This window comes from Oenanthe melanoleuca, chromosome 1A (genome assembly GCF_029582105.1).
Source record: "Oenanthe melanoleuca isolate GR-GAL-2019-014 chromosome 1A, OMel1.0, whole genome shotgun sequence".
Classification (NCBI taxonomy): Eukaryota; Metazoa; Chordata; class Aves; order Passeriformes; family Muscicapidae; genus Oenanthe; species Oenanthe melanoleuca.
Window position 1 is genome coordinate 64,533,409 of NC_079334.1, and position 17,961 is coordinate 64,551,369.

At 39.8% G+C, this 17,961-nt stretch overlaps 1 protein-coding gene across 5 annotated transcripts in view; it reads right to left on the reverse strand.

Annotated features, from left to right (window-relative positions):
* CELF2 (CUGBP Elav-like family member 2) overlaps positions 1-15,221 on the reverse strand; it is a 373,808-nt gene extending 358,587 nt beyond the window's left edge. For 2 of the 5 annotated variants that reach the window (XM_056507927.1, XM_056507918.1), the window contains exon 1: positions 14,639-15,221. In XM_056507927.1, the coding sequence (XP_056363902.1) occupies positions 14,639-14,691 (53 nt within the window). In that variant the 5' untranslated portion in view covers positions 14,692-15,221. The remainder of the gene's footprint in view (positions 1-14,638) is intronic. The other 3 variants (XM_056507892.1, XM_056507901.1, XM_056507874.1) reach the window with 3 other exon arrangements.
* Positions 15,222-17,961: the final 2,740 nt, after the last annotated feature.

Here is a 17,961-nt window from a genome sequence, read left to right on the forward strand (position 1 = left end):
TCTTACTATCACTATTTGAAGTTTAAAACACTGGCAAGATTCCCAAGTAAGTCACTGTGATTTTGGAGAACACTACGAAATTCAAGCAAAGCAGCAAAACACAGCCTGCCCCAAACAAGCAAATACATTCCTCTGCCAAACCAAAGTTCTCAGGAAAGTTAAACACAGGATTAGAAACAACTGAGACTCATGGAGAAGAAATGCCAGGAGAGGTTCACAACCTGATGAAAGTGCACCTCCCCAAACTGAGGGCTGTTTCTGGTATGATATGCCTGTGTGAAACTCAATCATCAACACTCTTTGAAGTCAAGAATGGTTAAAGGTGGCCAACATCTCGAAGGAGATGCCTTAGCAAAAAATGTCTTTAAAACTTCCCAACCAATGCTGTAATTTTGGACTGTGTAGATCATAAAAAAACCTCCCAAAACCAGTGCTTTGACTAATCTCAGGATGCAGGAAAAAGGCCAGACTCTCTTAGGAGCTCAAATGCCAAAAAATGAGAGCATGAAGGATTTTTGAATCACTAGCCATCACTTTTCCTGTCTCAGCAACTGCCAGTGAGCAAGAGGATCATTTGAAAACTTGGCTATCGACCCTCATTTTCATTTTGTTTCTTTTAAACAAATACTTCAGCCTAACAATCTCCAGGACAAACACAGCTAAACAAAAAAAAATTCCCCACCCAGCACTGCCTGATTATTAAGACCTTGGTTTGGCACAGAGCTTTCTTTGACAAATAAAAGCATAAATATATTGTCTTCATACACAGTCTGGGGACATGCAGCTAAAATTGATTAACACTGGTATGGAGTCTTAAAAATAACAGGTCTTTAAAACAGCAAGCCATGAGCATGAGAATACAAAAGAGCTAGAGTTAAACTATTTTAAATGGCATAAAATCTTTCCATGGAGCACACTGTCAGAAACCTTTGCAAGCTGATTTTTTCTGTGGGTTTTGGCCAGGAGTTTTATTTTGTTTCTATAGTACACACTTGAAAGGACCATGAAAATTTGGCCCAGAAATGGGACTGATGCTTCCCATTTGAAACCAGGAAACATTTATATTACACATAGCCCAGAGTGAGGGGAACCATCACAGCTGAAGCAGAAGTGAAAGTTTGGCCAGAAGCTGATGAAGATTTTAGGAGGGTAGTTTCTAGATCACTGGGAAGTCAGAAATTTTTGTGTGGTCCCTGTTTCAAAAACTCATGGGCTGATAACCTCAAAAAAATGAAGGCCTCAGTGCAAGTTCTAAGATGTGCATAATCTTAAGGTAAAGAAAGTTCCACAATATTATTTTATATACATTTTAAAAGAGGATATTAGCAAATTTCTGCATTTTTACCTTCTGACTGAAAAAAGGTTATTGACCTTAAGTGTCTTTGTGTGCACAGGATCATCTGTGACTTTTCCCTGTGTATTTACCAGCAATCCTCATTCACATAATCATTTTCCTTGGAGCCAAGGAAATTTTTAATGATGAAAACTGACAGCACTGGATTCATTATCTGTAATCCTAAAGATTTCCCACACCAGGATAATGGGCACACCATATTGCCCTTGACACAAATATCAAACACCAAATGTAGAACCTTGGGCTATTTCTGCTGTTTCCCACCTCCTCCAACCACTGACAACACTGCACAGAAAATTAAAGTTCACAATTTGTATTGTTGCTCTCTCAAACAAACCAGAATCATAATAATGAATGAGGGGAAGAAAAAAAAATAAAACCCAATTTTTTCTAAACTTTACCAACCCTGTTTATGTAAAGTGTTTTGATTTTGTTTGAAGTTAAAAGTTATACTTTTTTCCACAGGAGGGAAAGGGAAGTGCTCAAAATCAGCTGTTTGCAAAGAAGGAAGGCAAAGCTGCAAAGCAGCAGGAGTTTAAAGGGACAATTGAGTTAAGAATCTTTCCTGCAATTTGATTCAGTTCACCACAAGCTTAAGAGCCACTCAAAGGTTCAACTCAGGGTTCGATTTGACCCCTCAAATTTTACAGACTTAGGTTGACTATTGTTGATTTCAAAATAAAACGAGCACTTTACTCCCTTTCCACCCTGTTCTGGAATCAGATGTGTAAATATAGTCACATACAAAAGCCAGCTTAATCCCTCCCACCTTTTTTGAACTTCTTGTTCAGCTTCTGAGATGCTTGGCAAGGAGGAGGTAATCTCAAAAGTACTAAATTGTCTTAAGCCTCCTGGAAATAGGCAGTCAGGTAAAGACAGAAAACCTCTCAGGCACACTGCTTCAACAAGGACACTTTTAATCCTCTATAACATCAACACCCTCTGCTCCCACACCCTCCTCCAAAAAACCCCCAAAAGCAGACCCAGCTCCCCCAGAAAAATCCCAAAATAAAGCCCATGCCAAAGCAAATGAAATAATAAAAAAAAAATAAAGGAAATAATAATAAGGAAAAGGAAAAGCTCTACTAAACAACTCTAACATTGAAACTACCAGAAACAGAAAAAAAATCCCAAAGCAGGACCCCCCTGGCCCCACCAAGTATGAATCTGCCTCTGATTCAGCATGACACAATCCAACCCAGATACACACATTATCCCCAGAAAAAGAAAACAAGGATTTCAAGGATATCAGCTCTTGCAGAATAAATTTTTCATTCTTAATGTGTAAAAATAATATGTAGAAAAAATAAATTGCAATATTAAATGAATAAATCTTGGTTGGACATACAGGTCCTTCCACACAAAAATGGAATTAAATTAAAACTAAAACTCTATCCAAACTATATCAAGGCTCTCTGTGAACATAATTCACAATATTTTAACTACACTATCCAACTTCAGAAAATATTAATTACAACCTACAAAAGATTGTGATCTTGACATCTTTAGGACTTTGTATTTTCTGGTCAGCCTGATCTAATCCTTTACCTCAGAGAGAGGTCTGCATTTAGCTTTGATCACCATCACATCGAGCTCCCAGGAATTAAATGAAAATCTTGTTACATTAAAATAAAGTTGTTTATAATCAGCCATGCACAAGCTGTTGGTATGGCTAGCTGCCACACAAATCAAGGTTAAAACAGACCAGGCTTACAGCTGAAATATAACTAATATGACATTATTCCTTCAGACATTTGGTTAGGCTGACAAATTTGTAACTCTGTAATTTACACAATGTCCCCATGACATGTGGCAGTACAGCTATTGTGTATGGAGATTTTTATCATGGGAAGGGGGGGAGGAAAGTCTACATTTTCCTTATGCAAATCTTTCCCATAACAATGTCAGAATACATACTGACCTCCTAAAGTGTATAATTTACCTATCTGAGAGTACACAAAGTTCAAACGGTGATGGATAATTATTTTAATTCTTTGCAAAATTACCCAGTGAAACTCATTGGTCCAAAAAGTGGTTTAGATCCTGTATACCATGCTGTTTTTAAAAAAGTATATTCTTTAGTAATATAAAGCTTGAAAGGTTTGCTTGTTCTTTTTTTTCACACATTGCATCAATAAAGTAAATGTTGTTAGAATTCAGTAGTAGGGAGGAAAATTCAATGAGTAAGATTTTAACGCTCTTGTATAACAGCAATTGTCTCATTGGATCAGACAGGAGTTTGTTTTATGTGACCTTCCATCTCTAAGAGGTACAAAAAGCCTCCATGGATAGTGAAATGTTGCCAAAAAAGGAAAGATTCTCCTTGACCTGAGACAGTTGTTGGCCAAAACATGAGGACTTATATCCTTCCCCATCCATTTTAATTCTATTTGATTGTAGATGTTCTCATCCCCCATAAAAATGTATTTTTTTCCCAATTCTCAGGATTTGGCCTTTAGAGTATCTACTGGCACAATATCCTGTGAGCTAATTGCCATGTGGGTTATTGGTTTTAAATCTTTCAAAAGGTTTTTGTTTCTCCTTTGTGTTATGAAAAAATTCAAACAACAGAAGCCTCACGTCACCATTTCTGAGCAGCGCTGGCGATTCTGTGCAACCCTTTGCTTCCTTAATTAAACACCCCTCAGAGAGGAGCCCTTCTGGGTCTGAAACTTTTTGCTAACTCCTGCTGGAACCCCTCAGTTCAAGCACATTTTTTACCATCTTCCTGAAGGAATTCAAAATTGGCAGCTCCTACTGAGGCAATGCAAAGACACCATATATAGGGAACTGCTCTGTTCCAGATCATCACATCTTAGGGGCTGTCACACATACTCATTATACAGCTTCCTCCCTGCAAAGCTGATTTTATTCCACTGTGCCACACTAAGCTTCCAGCTGCTGAAGAAATAAAACATGCCCTACCCTTTTCTGCAGAGCTTGTTCTTCTTCCCCATCCCACTTTCACCACGTGGATTTGTGCAAACTTCCTGTGTGGTCTGACTGCTGGTGTGTATTATAAGTAAAACTGGGAGGGGGGAAGCAAAAAAATAAATGCAGAACTTGTTCTTTCCTCCAGATTGTCACGTTTTATGGTGTTGCAGCCTTGAGCCCAGCGTTGTTTCATGTCCAAATCCCAAGCTCACTGTATACATGGCTCATCTGCATCAATACAGCTTATTTTCCCCCTGTTGTCATAGATTGCATTGTCATAATAACTGCTTGAATTTAATCCACAACATGAATTGCCCATACAGGATATACAATCAACCTTGTAATAACTTGCAGAGGTTTAATGGGAAAACAAGACAAAAATTAATACAGGTACACAATACATTCAAGCTGGGTTTCTGTACTTTAAAGGGCATTTTGTTTTAAGGTGCTTTATTTTTCTTGAACAGTGGCTGTGATGTTTTGTTTTTCTTTTTTTCTTTCTTTTTGTTTGTTTGTCTGATTGATTTGTTTTGTTGGGGTTTTTCCCCCTCTGGAAATTAACTGAGGTCTTCTCCTAGAGCTTTTGTGCTGTGATGCATGCCCAGTAAACATCTGTAATTGCAAAAAACACAATTCTGGCCAAGGTAATTTCTCATGTGCATGTGAATAGGACAGAATCATGCCTCCTGGAATTGGACCTGCAGCTTCATCCATGCTCATTCTTCTTTTTTACTTTTATTCAACCACACAAATGTGAACAACATTTTCTTTGCAGTGGATCAGATTTTTTTTGGGGCTGTTTTGTCATGGCAAGAATAATTGCCTGTTTCTTTTGCTGGACATTCTGCTGTGCCTGGTTGTACAGTGTCTGCAGATAAGATGCAGAAAAAAGGATGTAAACTACAATAACTGTATCCCAGACTTAGATAGAAACATTCAGATTGTTGTTTACTATAGAAACTATTGGTACAAAAGGTACTTTTAAGTTGGGGGACACCTTTGTGAGTAACTTGCTTTTTCCCTTGGGTGTGAAGAGCTGAAACTGCTTTTAAATTTTTCTTATGAAAAAAAGTGAGAGCAAAGATGAGGAGACCACAAGGTCCACATAAAATAGTGATTTAGGCAGTTTTGGGGCATCTCTGCAGTCAGACTTAGAATAACTGTGTGCACGATGTAAGCTCTCCCTAACCACAGATTTTAATGAATCTCATGCCAAACAGAGCCACTTGCTGCCCACAGATGTAGCTGTGACTCTCAGGGAACAGCAGGGAGATCTAAACTCGGTTAAGAGCTGTCCCAGAGCTAGATGTACAAAATCACGTGGTTCTAGGTTAAAAATACAAACAGCTTATGCAGGAATGAGAAAAAAAAAAACCCAAAACAACAGCCACCCCACCCTACCCCCCCCAAACCCAATCCTCTGCCCTAACACATTTACAGAAATCAGGAAAGTTTCAGCTTAAATAGCTAGCAAAAATAAACCTCTTTGCAATAGAGCAAATTTGGTTTCTCCTGTCACTGCTTCCCAATGATTTAAAGTTCATGTGCAACTTATGTAGTTAGTTTATTCAGCTTGTCTGCAGCCTACAATGTCATGGGTTTAAGTCTGTTCATAGATTATGGTAGATTTATTAGTCTACTTGAAGGCTAACTAAAGAGCAAAGAGTGGGTCATCTGTTTCTTTTAAACACAGGGAAAATAGTTAGAAAATTAAAAGTTAATGTAACTTTATTCCCAAGAGGTTTTTAGAGTCCAGACTTCAGATAGAGTAAAACTGGGCATCAAAAACACAGGCTGGAATTAATTAATAAAGCAACTACTTTGACTGAGACTTTTTTTTTTTTTTTTTTTCTTCTATTAGATCCAGAAACTTTATGTATAAGAAGAAAGATGTTAAGTCTTCTGCAGAACACATGGGCTCCAACTCCCAGTCACTCTGAGTCTAGATCTTGCTCAATGGAGCTTTGTCAGCTTGAGTCAGCTGGAAATCTAACCCCAAAAGTCACATAAAAGACCCAGCCAATTAATTCCTCTTGGAGACAATGAAAGTTTACATCAGTATTTAAACACTTCTCTCCCCATCACTCTGTTTGAGACCTTTAATACCTATCTCCCCCTTCCAAGCTCGTAATTCCTCCCAGGCTACATAAATCCTTTATTTTGGCATCTCCAGCCGAAACTTGACCCCAGTCAACAACATTTCCCAACTCTTGGCAAGGTCAGTTTTTCCAAAAAGGCGGAAATCCAAGGGCTGCAGAGACCCCCCTGAGTCTCTGCAGTGCCAAAACTCTGAAGTTCTTCCCCAAGACCACATCAAGGAAAAAAGGATGTCCAGTTATGATGTGCCAAATTAACCAACATTCCCAGCACCTCTAATGAAAGGGTACCTAAAAATTAAGGTTCAAATACCCAAAAGGGATCATGGACCCAGTATTTAGTTGATGGAAATATATGCAAACCTCCCATAACTAGAAACCACCCCTGATTAATATGCAGTAACCCCTTGCTTGCTTAAAACACAGATTAATTACATCCTAAGAGACCAAGACATTAAATTCATCTCAAAAATGCTTGAAGGTGATTTTAGTTACAATTTGCAAAATTAGGTAGTCTCAGCTTGAGATTTGCCAGTGCCTCCTAGTTCAGGATTAGTGTAACAGGTAGAATTGTGCTCGGATGACATGTGGAGATTAATTAAATTGTGGATTTATAGCCCATTCTTTGTGGAGAACTGTTATTACGACTACATATTTTTCAGAACAGAAATGTCCACTGCTTCAAAGGCTCATTTAAGTCCTTTCTATAAGATTACTGTTTTCTTTGGGACCTGGAAACCAAGAATCCAATATAAAACTCAGAACCTTAAAACGAAAAGAAAAACCCCTAACCTCTCCCCCCCTTTCTATAGTATCTTACAAATCCTTGGGTGGAATATCCTTAATCAAATCATTCAAAAGTCATACCAAGATTTTCGACCCCAAAAAAGCTCTGGTTCCATTCATCTACTAATTTAATACCTAAATAATTTAATACTCAGCCATTCAGGTATGTTAAACTGAAAATCAGTCTACTACTGAAGAGTACTGCAAAATTACTGAACAAGTACATTAATTCTTTAACAGATAAAAATTATCTATACACCATGTTTCTAGAAGATAACTGGCTACAGGCAATTTAACTTGATATCTGAAGAAGGAAAAAAAAATCCAGCACAACTGACATGAAAAATTGTTCCAATAATCTGAAATCTATCCATTCCACAAAAGAGAGAACAATAGTGATAATCTCTGAGCCTCCCAATAGTTCTACCTTTAGAAAAATCTTCACTTTTAAAAATCAGTTGTAGAAAGCAAATGAACTGCAACATAAATATCAGTGTCTGCAGGTCAACAGGTGTTCAGTAACAAAGTGGTCCACTAATATCAGCTTGGGATCAACTCAAGAACAAGGGTGCTATAGTGAATGATCCCAACATCCCTCTATATTCATGGGAATGCATGGACTTACCCAGATAAGGAGAAAAAAAAATTCTATCACTTGTGATGAAACATGAGGAAACACACACAATCAAAGAAAAAAAAATTGAGAAAGTTACATAAAAATGCAATTAATATGAGATTAAGTTTGGGGTTTTTTTAATTAAGGAAAATTAGAGTATAATCAGTAGAAGTACATTCAGCTGCTTATATATAAAAGGTTGGATGGTAACACTTAGGTTATTGTAAGGGTTTTTTTATTGCCACAGAGAATTTTTCAGGAGTATTAGAGCTCCTGCAGTCTGAACAGGTTTGTTGGGAGACACTGATACCCACCAGACAACACCCAAAGGAAATAGAGTATTTTCCTAAGAGAGAAGAAATTCATCTCTTGCACAGGTCAAGCAAAGGAAAATCTTAGCAACAAGGACTACAAATCTCTCTGGTTTCACCTTCCTTCTCCCTCCCTGGTCCTGCATCCAGCAGAGGTGCATGATATCTTTAATGAAGGTCTCTTCAAAAACCCAAAGCCTAACAACTCCTTGGAAGAAAAACTGGTGAGTGCAAGGAATTTGTGTGGCTCACCCTTGGTGCTGTCTTGCAAAGGCAGAAATAATGAAGAAAGGGTTTTAGTAAACAAGCAAGGAATTATTTACCCTCAAAAGAATTAAATTCTAGTTTCAGTTAAATAAATTATTGTTATGAGGGCAGGTGATGAAAAGCTGAGCCCAAGGCTGAGCCCCCAGCACTGTGGGTTTTATAGGACAGAGCTGTACACCTGTATAGCCATGAAAATCTTATAGCCAAAGTAAATAAGACAGGTATTAACAGGTCCATTTTACCTCTGGGAACTGGGGCACACAGAGATTAACTAACACTTCCAAATTAACACAGAGAGCCTGGGAAAAGCATTAAATTATAACCTCATCTCTCAAGGACAATGTAAGGCTGCCACTGTAACAGGACACCTTTCCTGTTACAGGCAACTTCCCCCTTATTTCAGCTCCACTGAAGTTCAGAGCTAGACAAAACTTAAAATTTGAATGGGTGGGTTAGGAAAGACCTGCAGGAGCACATTAGGACTGCCACTGATTTAAGGGATGAAGATGAGGAAATGGTAGAGGAAGGCATCATTAAGTAATGTGTGTGGGAAAGGATGGTCCTGCTTTTACCTGCATCCTGCAACATGGGCACCTGTGTGACTGGGTGTGAGTAATCACCAGTCAGGAACCAAATTCTGGGGTGTAACAGATGAAGAAACAACACAACCTCTACCTCCTCTCAAGAGGAGGAAACCTGAAGTGAGTGGCTCAAGGCCTTAGCAGGGAATCCACTCCAAACACTTTCCACATGTCCCAAAACATGGATGCCAGACAAATTTACATGCAGAAGAGCCCTTCCAGTGCACTGCTTTGTTAGCAACGGCAAGCAGTGAGCCAAACCACAGAATTTCTTTGCTGACAGATGTTCTGGACTCAAAGTTAAAACTGCAAAACCAGTCAGATCAATTCATGGAGGAAGAAACCATCAAGGAAAAGCCATAGCTGCTGGCACAAGTCCCTGAACTGCAGCTCACTGGTGGCTGGCAGGGGGTTATTGCACCTCACTGTCACAGACTCTGGCTAGACAGCTGTGCTGCTGGAGCACTAATTTCATATTATGTTTTAGGGGTTAGGGCAATTTAAATAATTAGGCAAAGGAACATGGCAGCAGCAGTAAGTAAACCTCTTTGTGAGAGATCATTCATTTGAATTGGATGTTTAAATCCCCCATAAAGCACCTGGAAGATTTAACAACTCATGTCCAAATGAACAAGATGTAATGAGCTTGTACACAGGCTTGATATGAAAAGTGGATTGTTTTTAGCAAAACGGTGGAGAATAACCTCTTATTGAAAGGAGTGATAGTGAATTTTAATCAGGGGAAAATAAAGATGCAAGAATAAATCTGCAGAGGCTTAGAGGAGGGCTGGATGACTTCTCAGCCATCAGCAGTGGATGCAGGAGTGTGTTACATCCTAATCTGCTGTTTTCTGTTGTCTTTACTTCTTGCATCATCCCATAGGTCCTGCCTTTTTAAAGGGGAAAAAAAAAATCTAAGAAAACAAAGCAAGAAAATCTTCCCATATTGCCCTCTACAAAGTGCAAAGGAAGCACCAATAAGAAAACATGACAAAAAATTTAAAAATTCATACTTCAGTACAGCTGGCCCTAATTTTTCATCCCAGCATTATTCACTTGAGTGATTGTAGAGTTACACATTCAAACTAAAAGCAGAAGAATCCACACTGTTTTACTGCTCATATTAGCTTATCAGAGCTTGGCAACAGCCACCATCCCCCTGGTGATTCTCATCTGTGTCACGACTTGGGACGTGTGTAACCCTCACTGACACCCCCTTCAATGCCACCTCTAACACCAGCTGTATTTTTGGATTGGTAAACTGGAAAGCCATTTCTAAAATGTGTTTTTAGTTATTACAAGATACACACACCCTCTTTCCATGATTTTTTTTTCAAAACAAGCATATTGTGGCAATTATGAGGGAATTTGTATTCTCCACTGACCTCTGAAATTCCATTTTCTGTATTTCATGGTGACGATGGAGTCCAGCATTATGTCCCTGGGCCAGACTTTCAGGGCTTGTTTTCTTTTGTTTTTTGAGTACTGGATGAAGAGAACATTGTCCAGGTCCTCAGAGCAAAGCACAAGTGAAATAATTTCTTTTTTCAGTTCTTTTTCAGTCCATGCATTTACTGGTCTGTTCAGATACTGAATACAATACAGAATGCCTTTATCTTAAGCTTTGCTCAATTTATTATTCTATGCCCACAGCCAAATTTGAGCTGTTGTGTTTACTTCCCTCCACCCTTGCCCAATTTGAACATTTTGAAGCTATTTAACCCACCTCATCTCCCAGGCAATCACAGGGGTGGATGTAAGGATTTGTCCAAAACAGGTCAACAACCTGTTCACCAACACAGCTGAAATTGCTGCTCCTGGACTGATTTGCCAAGAATGAAAAACACCTTTTTTTTCTTTCATTTTTTTTTTTTTCTTTTTCCTGAAAAGCCAGACCATTAGCAGGCTGTTTGGACAGCGTGTGTGTGGTGGAAAAAGACATTTTGGAGAGAAGATTTGAATTGGTACATCCGCCTGACACATGAGCTGCAAACAAGATGTTCCCAACTCCACCAGCCAAGTTGGACAGGCTGGTTCAATGGGACTTGTGAAATTCCAACCATCTGCATGCAGAGCAGACACCAAGATTCCCTGCTCCCCAGGCTGGGGCTGACCACTCCTCTGAGTAAGAACTCCTACTCTTCCCTTGGATTTCACCTTGAGGTTGCAAAGTCAAGTTAATACCGACTTTTAATTTTTTTTCCTAGCAATGTGCTACAGAAAGGTCACATATTTCTTCAGCCAGGAATGCAAAAGGGTACAAGGTCTTCCTTGCATAGGTAACTAATATGATTTATAGTGCTGAATTTAGCCTTGTTGGAGCCAAATTAAGGCAGAAAAGCAACAGAGGAGAGATGTGGCCTTGAGGAATTAATTTTTTTCCTCCTTTTTGTGTCTCTCCTTGCCAGGCTACTGCTTTGCTTTTGCTGCTGTAGGGGCCCAGAGCACAGGTTGCTTCAGAAACAATTGTCCCTATCACATATGAGGGACAAAACCACATACCAGAAGTTCTAAACAGGGATAAGAGACTTTTCTGGAATCAAGGCAGCTGATTTTGGTCTCTCTTATGCACTGGTGGGGGGTCTCAATCCCAGCTCTCATCTCATTTTGAAGACAGTAAATGACATTTCTGTGACTGCAGAGGGCTGGGTGAGCACACTCTGTTAATTGGGAAGGCTTTGAAGGAATTTTCCTTTTTTTGAAGGCTTGAAGTTTTGCCAATCTCTCCTGGCTCCAAGGAATACAACAGGACATGGTGTTTGCTGCAGTCACACTATGAACAGGGAGATCAGGCAGTGTGTTCACATCACAGCATAGATCTTATGCTGGGAGCTTATCCCAAAGGAGACAACAGGAGGAAAAAAAAAATCCATGCATTCTCTTTCCAGTAACTTAGGTACTCAGACAACTTTGAATAAATCTAGTGAAAGAAAATGCACATTAAACTGTGTTTAGGGTTCTTGCACCCAGAGGAAACTGAGACTTACCAGAAATTATTGCAGCTCTCACTGTCCTACTCCAGACAGACACAACCAAAGAGGGAGGCCTGATGTAATATTATATACACACATATTACATTTATTTTATACCTCTGCTAGCTCTCCCAGCTTAGCTGGGTGAAGTCCAGCAAAATCCCCTGTCATGCTCCAACACAACCTCTCCCTCCTTTCAGGCTACACCACCAGCCACAGCCTTGTCTGTTGTTATATTTTACCTTCCATTATTGCCTTTATTCAGTCAGGGGAAGTGTCCAGAGGGTTTGGGGAGCAGGCCAGAGGAGACAGAGCTCAGCTGAAATGGGAGTGACCAGCACCAAGGCTGCCCTGAGCCCCTGGGGATTATTAAATCCCAATGTAAATATTCCCACCTGCTGCCTCCACAGGATCTGCATCCTTCAGTCTTTCCCAGCTAATCAGGCCTCAAACTGTGATGGAGCCACAGAATAAATTATAGGGGTGCAGAAAGTAAACAAAATTGGGAATTTACCACTAGTTTAGAGCTGGTGGTGGCATTGCTACATCAACTCATTTGAGTCTAAAAGAATTGGTTTGTGCACCTAAAATAAACACAGAAACATTCCTCTATTTCTTGTAAATATTAGCTACAGGCTTCTTTGGGGACACACTAAAACCAGGCACTTCAGAGGCCTCAAACAGGTTGGAAATTTGCCCCCTAAAATTTACAAGAAAAGGTAGAAGTGGCATTGCAGCTCAATAAGTCACAAGCCATATGAGCTATGTGATGACTACTAGCTCTTTCTGTTTTTCCTTTCAGTGATCATTCTGCTCATATTACCTGTGGCCTTTTCCCACCTCTTAACCTTCTGCACCCTGCAGTGGCGCTGCACAGTGTCACATCTGTGCAGAGCTGCTGCTCTAATCATGCACAGAAACTGCACAGAAATGTCCAGACTTAATCACATCTTTGACCTACTCTGTGTCCATACAGCTGCAGTCTCCAGATTCACACACAAACTTGGGAAACTTCAGGCATGCTGTAGGGAAAAAGTGCCTGGGAGATATTCCTTTTACTATGTAAAACGATTTTTTTTTTTAAGAAAACAGGATTTTCAAGAGGGCAACATTATCTCTTCTTTCAGTCTTCTTGACTTTCACATCCTCTGTGTCATCCTTCAGCTCTGCACAAACCTGGCATCACCTGACTTTTCTCTCAGAGCAATCAGAAATAGTCTCACAGAGCTAGATAAAACTCAAAGCAATTCCTAGAATAGCTCCTCTGGAGCACACACGCTGTAAGGCAGCACAATTGGGACTCAGCAGAAGCGTTTCAGTGGCACTGGCTGGTGCTGAGTCCCAGGAGCCAGCCCAGCTCTGCTCTCTGCTCCTGCAGGGTGATCCCAGCCCTGGCTCCTCCATCCCTCCCATCCCCTCCAACGTCCACACGGAACTTTGGGAGTCAAACAGAAACTCATCACTCTGTGCTGACAGCCCCAAACCACTTGAAAAACAGAATAAAATAAAACTTGCAATAAGCCCCCTGTGCCAAGCCTCATACCACAGGCAAGGGTAGAGGGTCTCAGTGCCCAGTCCTACACAGAGGCTCAGAAAATGGTCAGAGAATTTTAAACACCTAAAATAGAAAATTCAGTGAGGAAAAAAACCTTAGTCATGTAAGTAAACTTTATACTTTGACTCTGAAGTGTTGTTTTTCCTCTTTGAGCTCAGAACACAATAAGTTCTTTAAAAAAAATTATCAAGAATCTAAAGTATACTTTAAAATATTATTATTACATATATGGCGTAATAATATCACAATTCATAGCCCCTAATCCTTGTAATTTACTCCAAAAAATTATTGGGTGCAGGCAGCTTCATGTTTTGCAAAAAAGCTGAGGGGTATCTACACAACTTTACATTTGTGATTTTATAATTTTGCCATCTACATTCCCAGATGTTTCCAATGTCTTACTGAAGTTTCTGCAAACCATCTGCAAACTTTTATAGATCTGAATTCTCAATAAGGCAGAACCAGACACTTAGAGCAGCATTAAACACTGACATTTAACACTGTGGATCTTCAATATCTGCAGCAAACATTAATGGGGATGTTCCCCCCCCCCTTATAATTTTTAGCAGTTTGAATTACCATTTTTCACTATGCAAATTACAAAAACCCCAAACATTAGTGCTGAAGGTAAAAAAGCATCAACTTTAAATTGCCAAACACATGCCTTAAGAGAGGCAACAAAGTGTGGAAGTTTCCACAGCAGCATAAAACAAGCTCTTCAGTCCCCCTTCCTTCCCCCAGGACTATTTTCCACTTCTTGATCAACTTTCATTCTGTTTGTTTTTGCTTCTCTGGAGTTTCCCATTCATTTCCACGCAGAGCACAGCAAGGGAAGCAGAGAGTTAACGCTGCAGTTGCAACTGGTGTGAGCCTTTACTATTAGCTTGAATTTACAGAGCAATCTCTCCTTAAAAAGAAATAAGAGGAAAAAAAAAAAGAATTCCTCACTGCACTGTAACACTGAGAAGTATATTTAAAAATTCTCTCTCGGGTCTCTCTAAACATCTGTTCAAAGGTTTTGCTGTATCTTAAAAGGGCTCTAATTACCAGAAACTCCTTTCTTACTTAAGCCCAGGGCTCACATTTCGATTATAACTCAAGCTCCTGTTAATTTAGGGCTAAAAACCCAAAATGCCTGTACCAAACAGAAGAAAACATAGGCCTACCTTAAAACTTTCCAGCTTTTCAGAGGATCCAAGTCAGAGATTATAGACACCATTGTAGTAATAACAATAATAAAAGATGTATATTAAAAACGGAAAAAAATAAAAAAGAAGAAAAGCCACGGCAGGGAAGGCTAACCACAAAAGCAGCAAGTACTCTACTCAGTGTGGGAATGACAACAAACCCAGCACAGCTCTTCCTCCTTCTCAAGCTGATAAGCACTTGTCCCAGCTTCTCTCCACCCCCAAAATCAATCTTGTGCTATATTGCTTCACAGTCCCAGTTTCATTTCTTCACCACTACCTTTTAAAGCCCTTGTAATCTGCTCCAACTGATCAAATTTGACCTTTTTGTAGTCCACTTTATTCCAAGCACAGCCCTCAGTTAAATCTCTCTTTATTAACACCGTCCTTCTTGGCTTTCTTTTGGAACAAACACAGCTCAAGCTCGAAGCCTCCAGTCTTTGCCAGCAATCATTTACAGATTACTGCAAGCTGCAGTCTTCTCCTTTTGGGTATTTCCTTCTACCTTTGAGGTTTCTTTTCATATTATTTTCTGAGGGTTGCTGGTGGTCTCCCTTCCCCTGTTCTGTGCAGGTTGGAGTTTGACACTTTTAAAGGAGGGACTTTAATGCAGCTCCTCTCCCACCCTTCCCTCCTCCCCTTGTCCCTCACCCCCATATGGAGAGACAGACACGCATTAAAAGCAGTTCACAACCTTTAGAATACAGAATAATCATTCTCCCCCCTCTGTTCTTTAAATCTATTAGAATTGATAGACTTAAACACAGAAGCTGTGCTTGAAATGCACTGCTCTAAAGCAAGACTGCTATTATGGAGGAATAATAAAAAGTCTAATCATGCAAAGCCAGATGTAACCCTTTGGATGTTTGAAAGGGGAGAAGGTGTCTGTATAGTTCCATTAAATTTCTTTACTACTTCTTTTTACTACTTTTTTTTTTTACCACATAAAAAATAAATGGTAAAGCATCCTCCAGATTACTATGGTGATAGTAAAAAGTTGTGTAACTGCTGATAGTGTGTATTTACTTTGGAAAATCGAGTTGATTGGCTTCTTTTGTGTTTCTGTAATACTTTTGACACTGATTTTCCTCTATTTAAATATTACCCTTGCATTTTTTTTCCTTCTAAATATTTTCTATTCATCCTGCAAATGACTGTAACCTCTCCTTGAGCTCCACCAATTCATTGGGATGTCTGGAAATTCTCAAATTAATTTTTTTTTGGGGGAAAAAAGCAAAACAGTACCTTATAAAGTGTTCAGTCAGAATAAAACTAGCCCAATTGGTAGATACTTCCACTTAGATATTTATATCACAGGCATATGTTCCTAGTTTCCCTCTGCCACCAGTTCTCTCTCTCTCCAAAAAAAAAAAAAAAAATAGTTAAGATCAGCCCCTGTATGTTAAAAGAAACAGTAATATGGTGGTTACAGAGAGATTTGGGAGATCTGGCAGTGTGTGACACACTCATGGAAACATAATAAGAAATATTATAACACATAATAAACTTTTGAGTCTTCCACTGTCTCCTTCTTTGGTGAGATAAAAGCCGAGTTGTTCCTAAACCATTTCAGGCTCCCTGGTCTGCTCTAGGCTGGCTTTGGGCAGCCTGAACCCCCCTTGCCAGCTGCACAAAGGCAGCACAGTCTTGCCCTGGCCAGAAGGTGACACTGAGGCTTCCCACCGCCCAAAAATAGAGAATGTGACCATTTTTCCTGCCAGACAGCAGCCAGCTGAGAGTGGTCAGACAGAAACAACCAGTTTTAAATCACCCAGATGCAAAATGCCTTCTTTGCTCAAAGGACAGAGCATCACTGACCCCTCCTTTAGGAGAAGCCCTGAGTCATCTGCTGCCTCCCTGGCTGCCTCAGCCAGGTGAAGCTCCTGGCTCAGCTTTATCTCTTGATCAGATTGTCAAATCAAGCCTCAAGTTCAGACTTTGGAATTTTACATCCTCCCCTAGGCAATGCTTCCAACAGCTTTGCTTTGTCCCAGAGGGGTGTAGTGAGGATGAAAACATCAGAGACAGCTGATGGGGAGATTGCAGGTGCAGACCTGGGGCAGGAGGGTGGAGGACAGCTGGGGTTACAGAGGTTCCAGCTCTTAAAACCTGGGGGGCACAGGGTGCTTCTCATCTGATACACACATATCTGAGCAATTCTGCAGAGATGAGGCTTCTACCCAGCTCTGGAAACCTTGGACCCTGTATTTGTTTAACTGAAGGAGGTGGGCAATCTGCTTGTAATGGAAAATTAAATTCAGTTGTTTCTTTGTGGAATTGAGGAAACTTTTTTATTCCACCATGGAAAGCAAAAAGAGTTTGGTCAGTGTCTCTCTTTTTCCTCCCAAAAGTTTGTAAAGCATGGTTATAGAGGTTAACCCCTAATTTCAGGCTGAGGAGGACACCAGTGGTTGCAGCACACTGCCTTTTCTCTTTTCTCCCTGCCCTAGTGCCACATTTGCTGACTTTAGAGCTACATTCACCTATTTTCCCATGTAAACTTCCCACGGAATATTTCGAATCGTGCAAACATATTGGTCACCAGGCTTGAATTAAGAAAGGCTTCAAGCTCAGCCTGCAAAGAAAACAAAAATCAAAATACTCTGACCTCTCCTGACACATTGACAAGCCAAGTTTGTGTCCTTGTCACATCCTGTTGCAGGTCAAGGTGAGAAAGAGGCAGATGCTCTGTCTCTATGCCCCACTGCACCAAGATGCTCAGTGTCTTACTCTGTTCATCCCAAAATCCCACAAACTGTGTCTATTTCCAGAATTTTATCTCTAACAAGTACATCTTATACTTTCCATAGATACATTTTTCACTGTCTGCCCACAGAAAATGCTCCATTATTTCTGCCAACATATCCACATGAAAACTATACTGTAGGAGTAAATATACTTATTCCTTTTTTCCTTTTGCACTTGTTGTGGTTATTTCTATTTTTTTAATCTCAAATTCTTGTGTCTGGAGCAAAAGCCATATCTCCATTTTGCAGGACCTTGCTGGCATTTTTCCAGCTTTTCCTACAACGCTGAGGACAGCAACTACAAGGATTCTAAAAATAAAACTACGAGATCAAGTTTAGCACAGACGAACTTGCAACAGGCAATGGATTTTCCAAAACAGCCTCACGTGTTTCATACAGCATGTAGCTATAGTAGGAGAAAACAAATAAAACAGAAACAGAAACTCACTGTAAAATTATTTTAACTCTTGTGCTTAGATAGTGGAATCCAGCCCATCTTTTAGCCAAATGTTTTTTTCTGTTAGGGCTGAGGACTTTGTATTTAAAACTTTTATT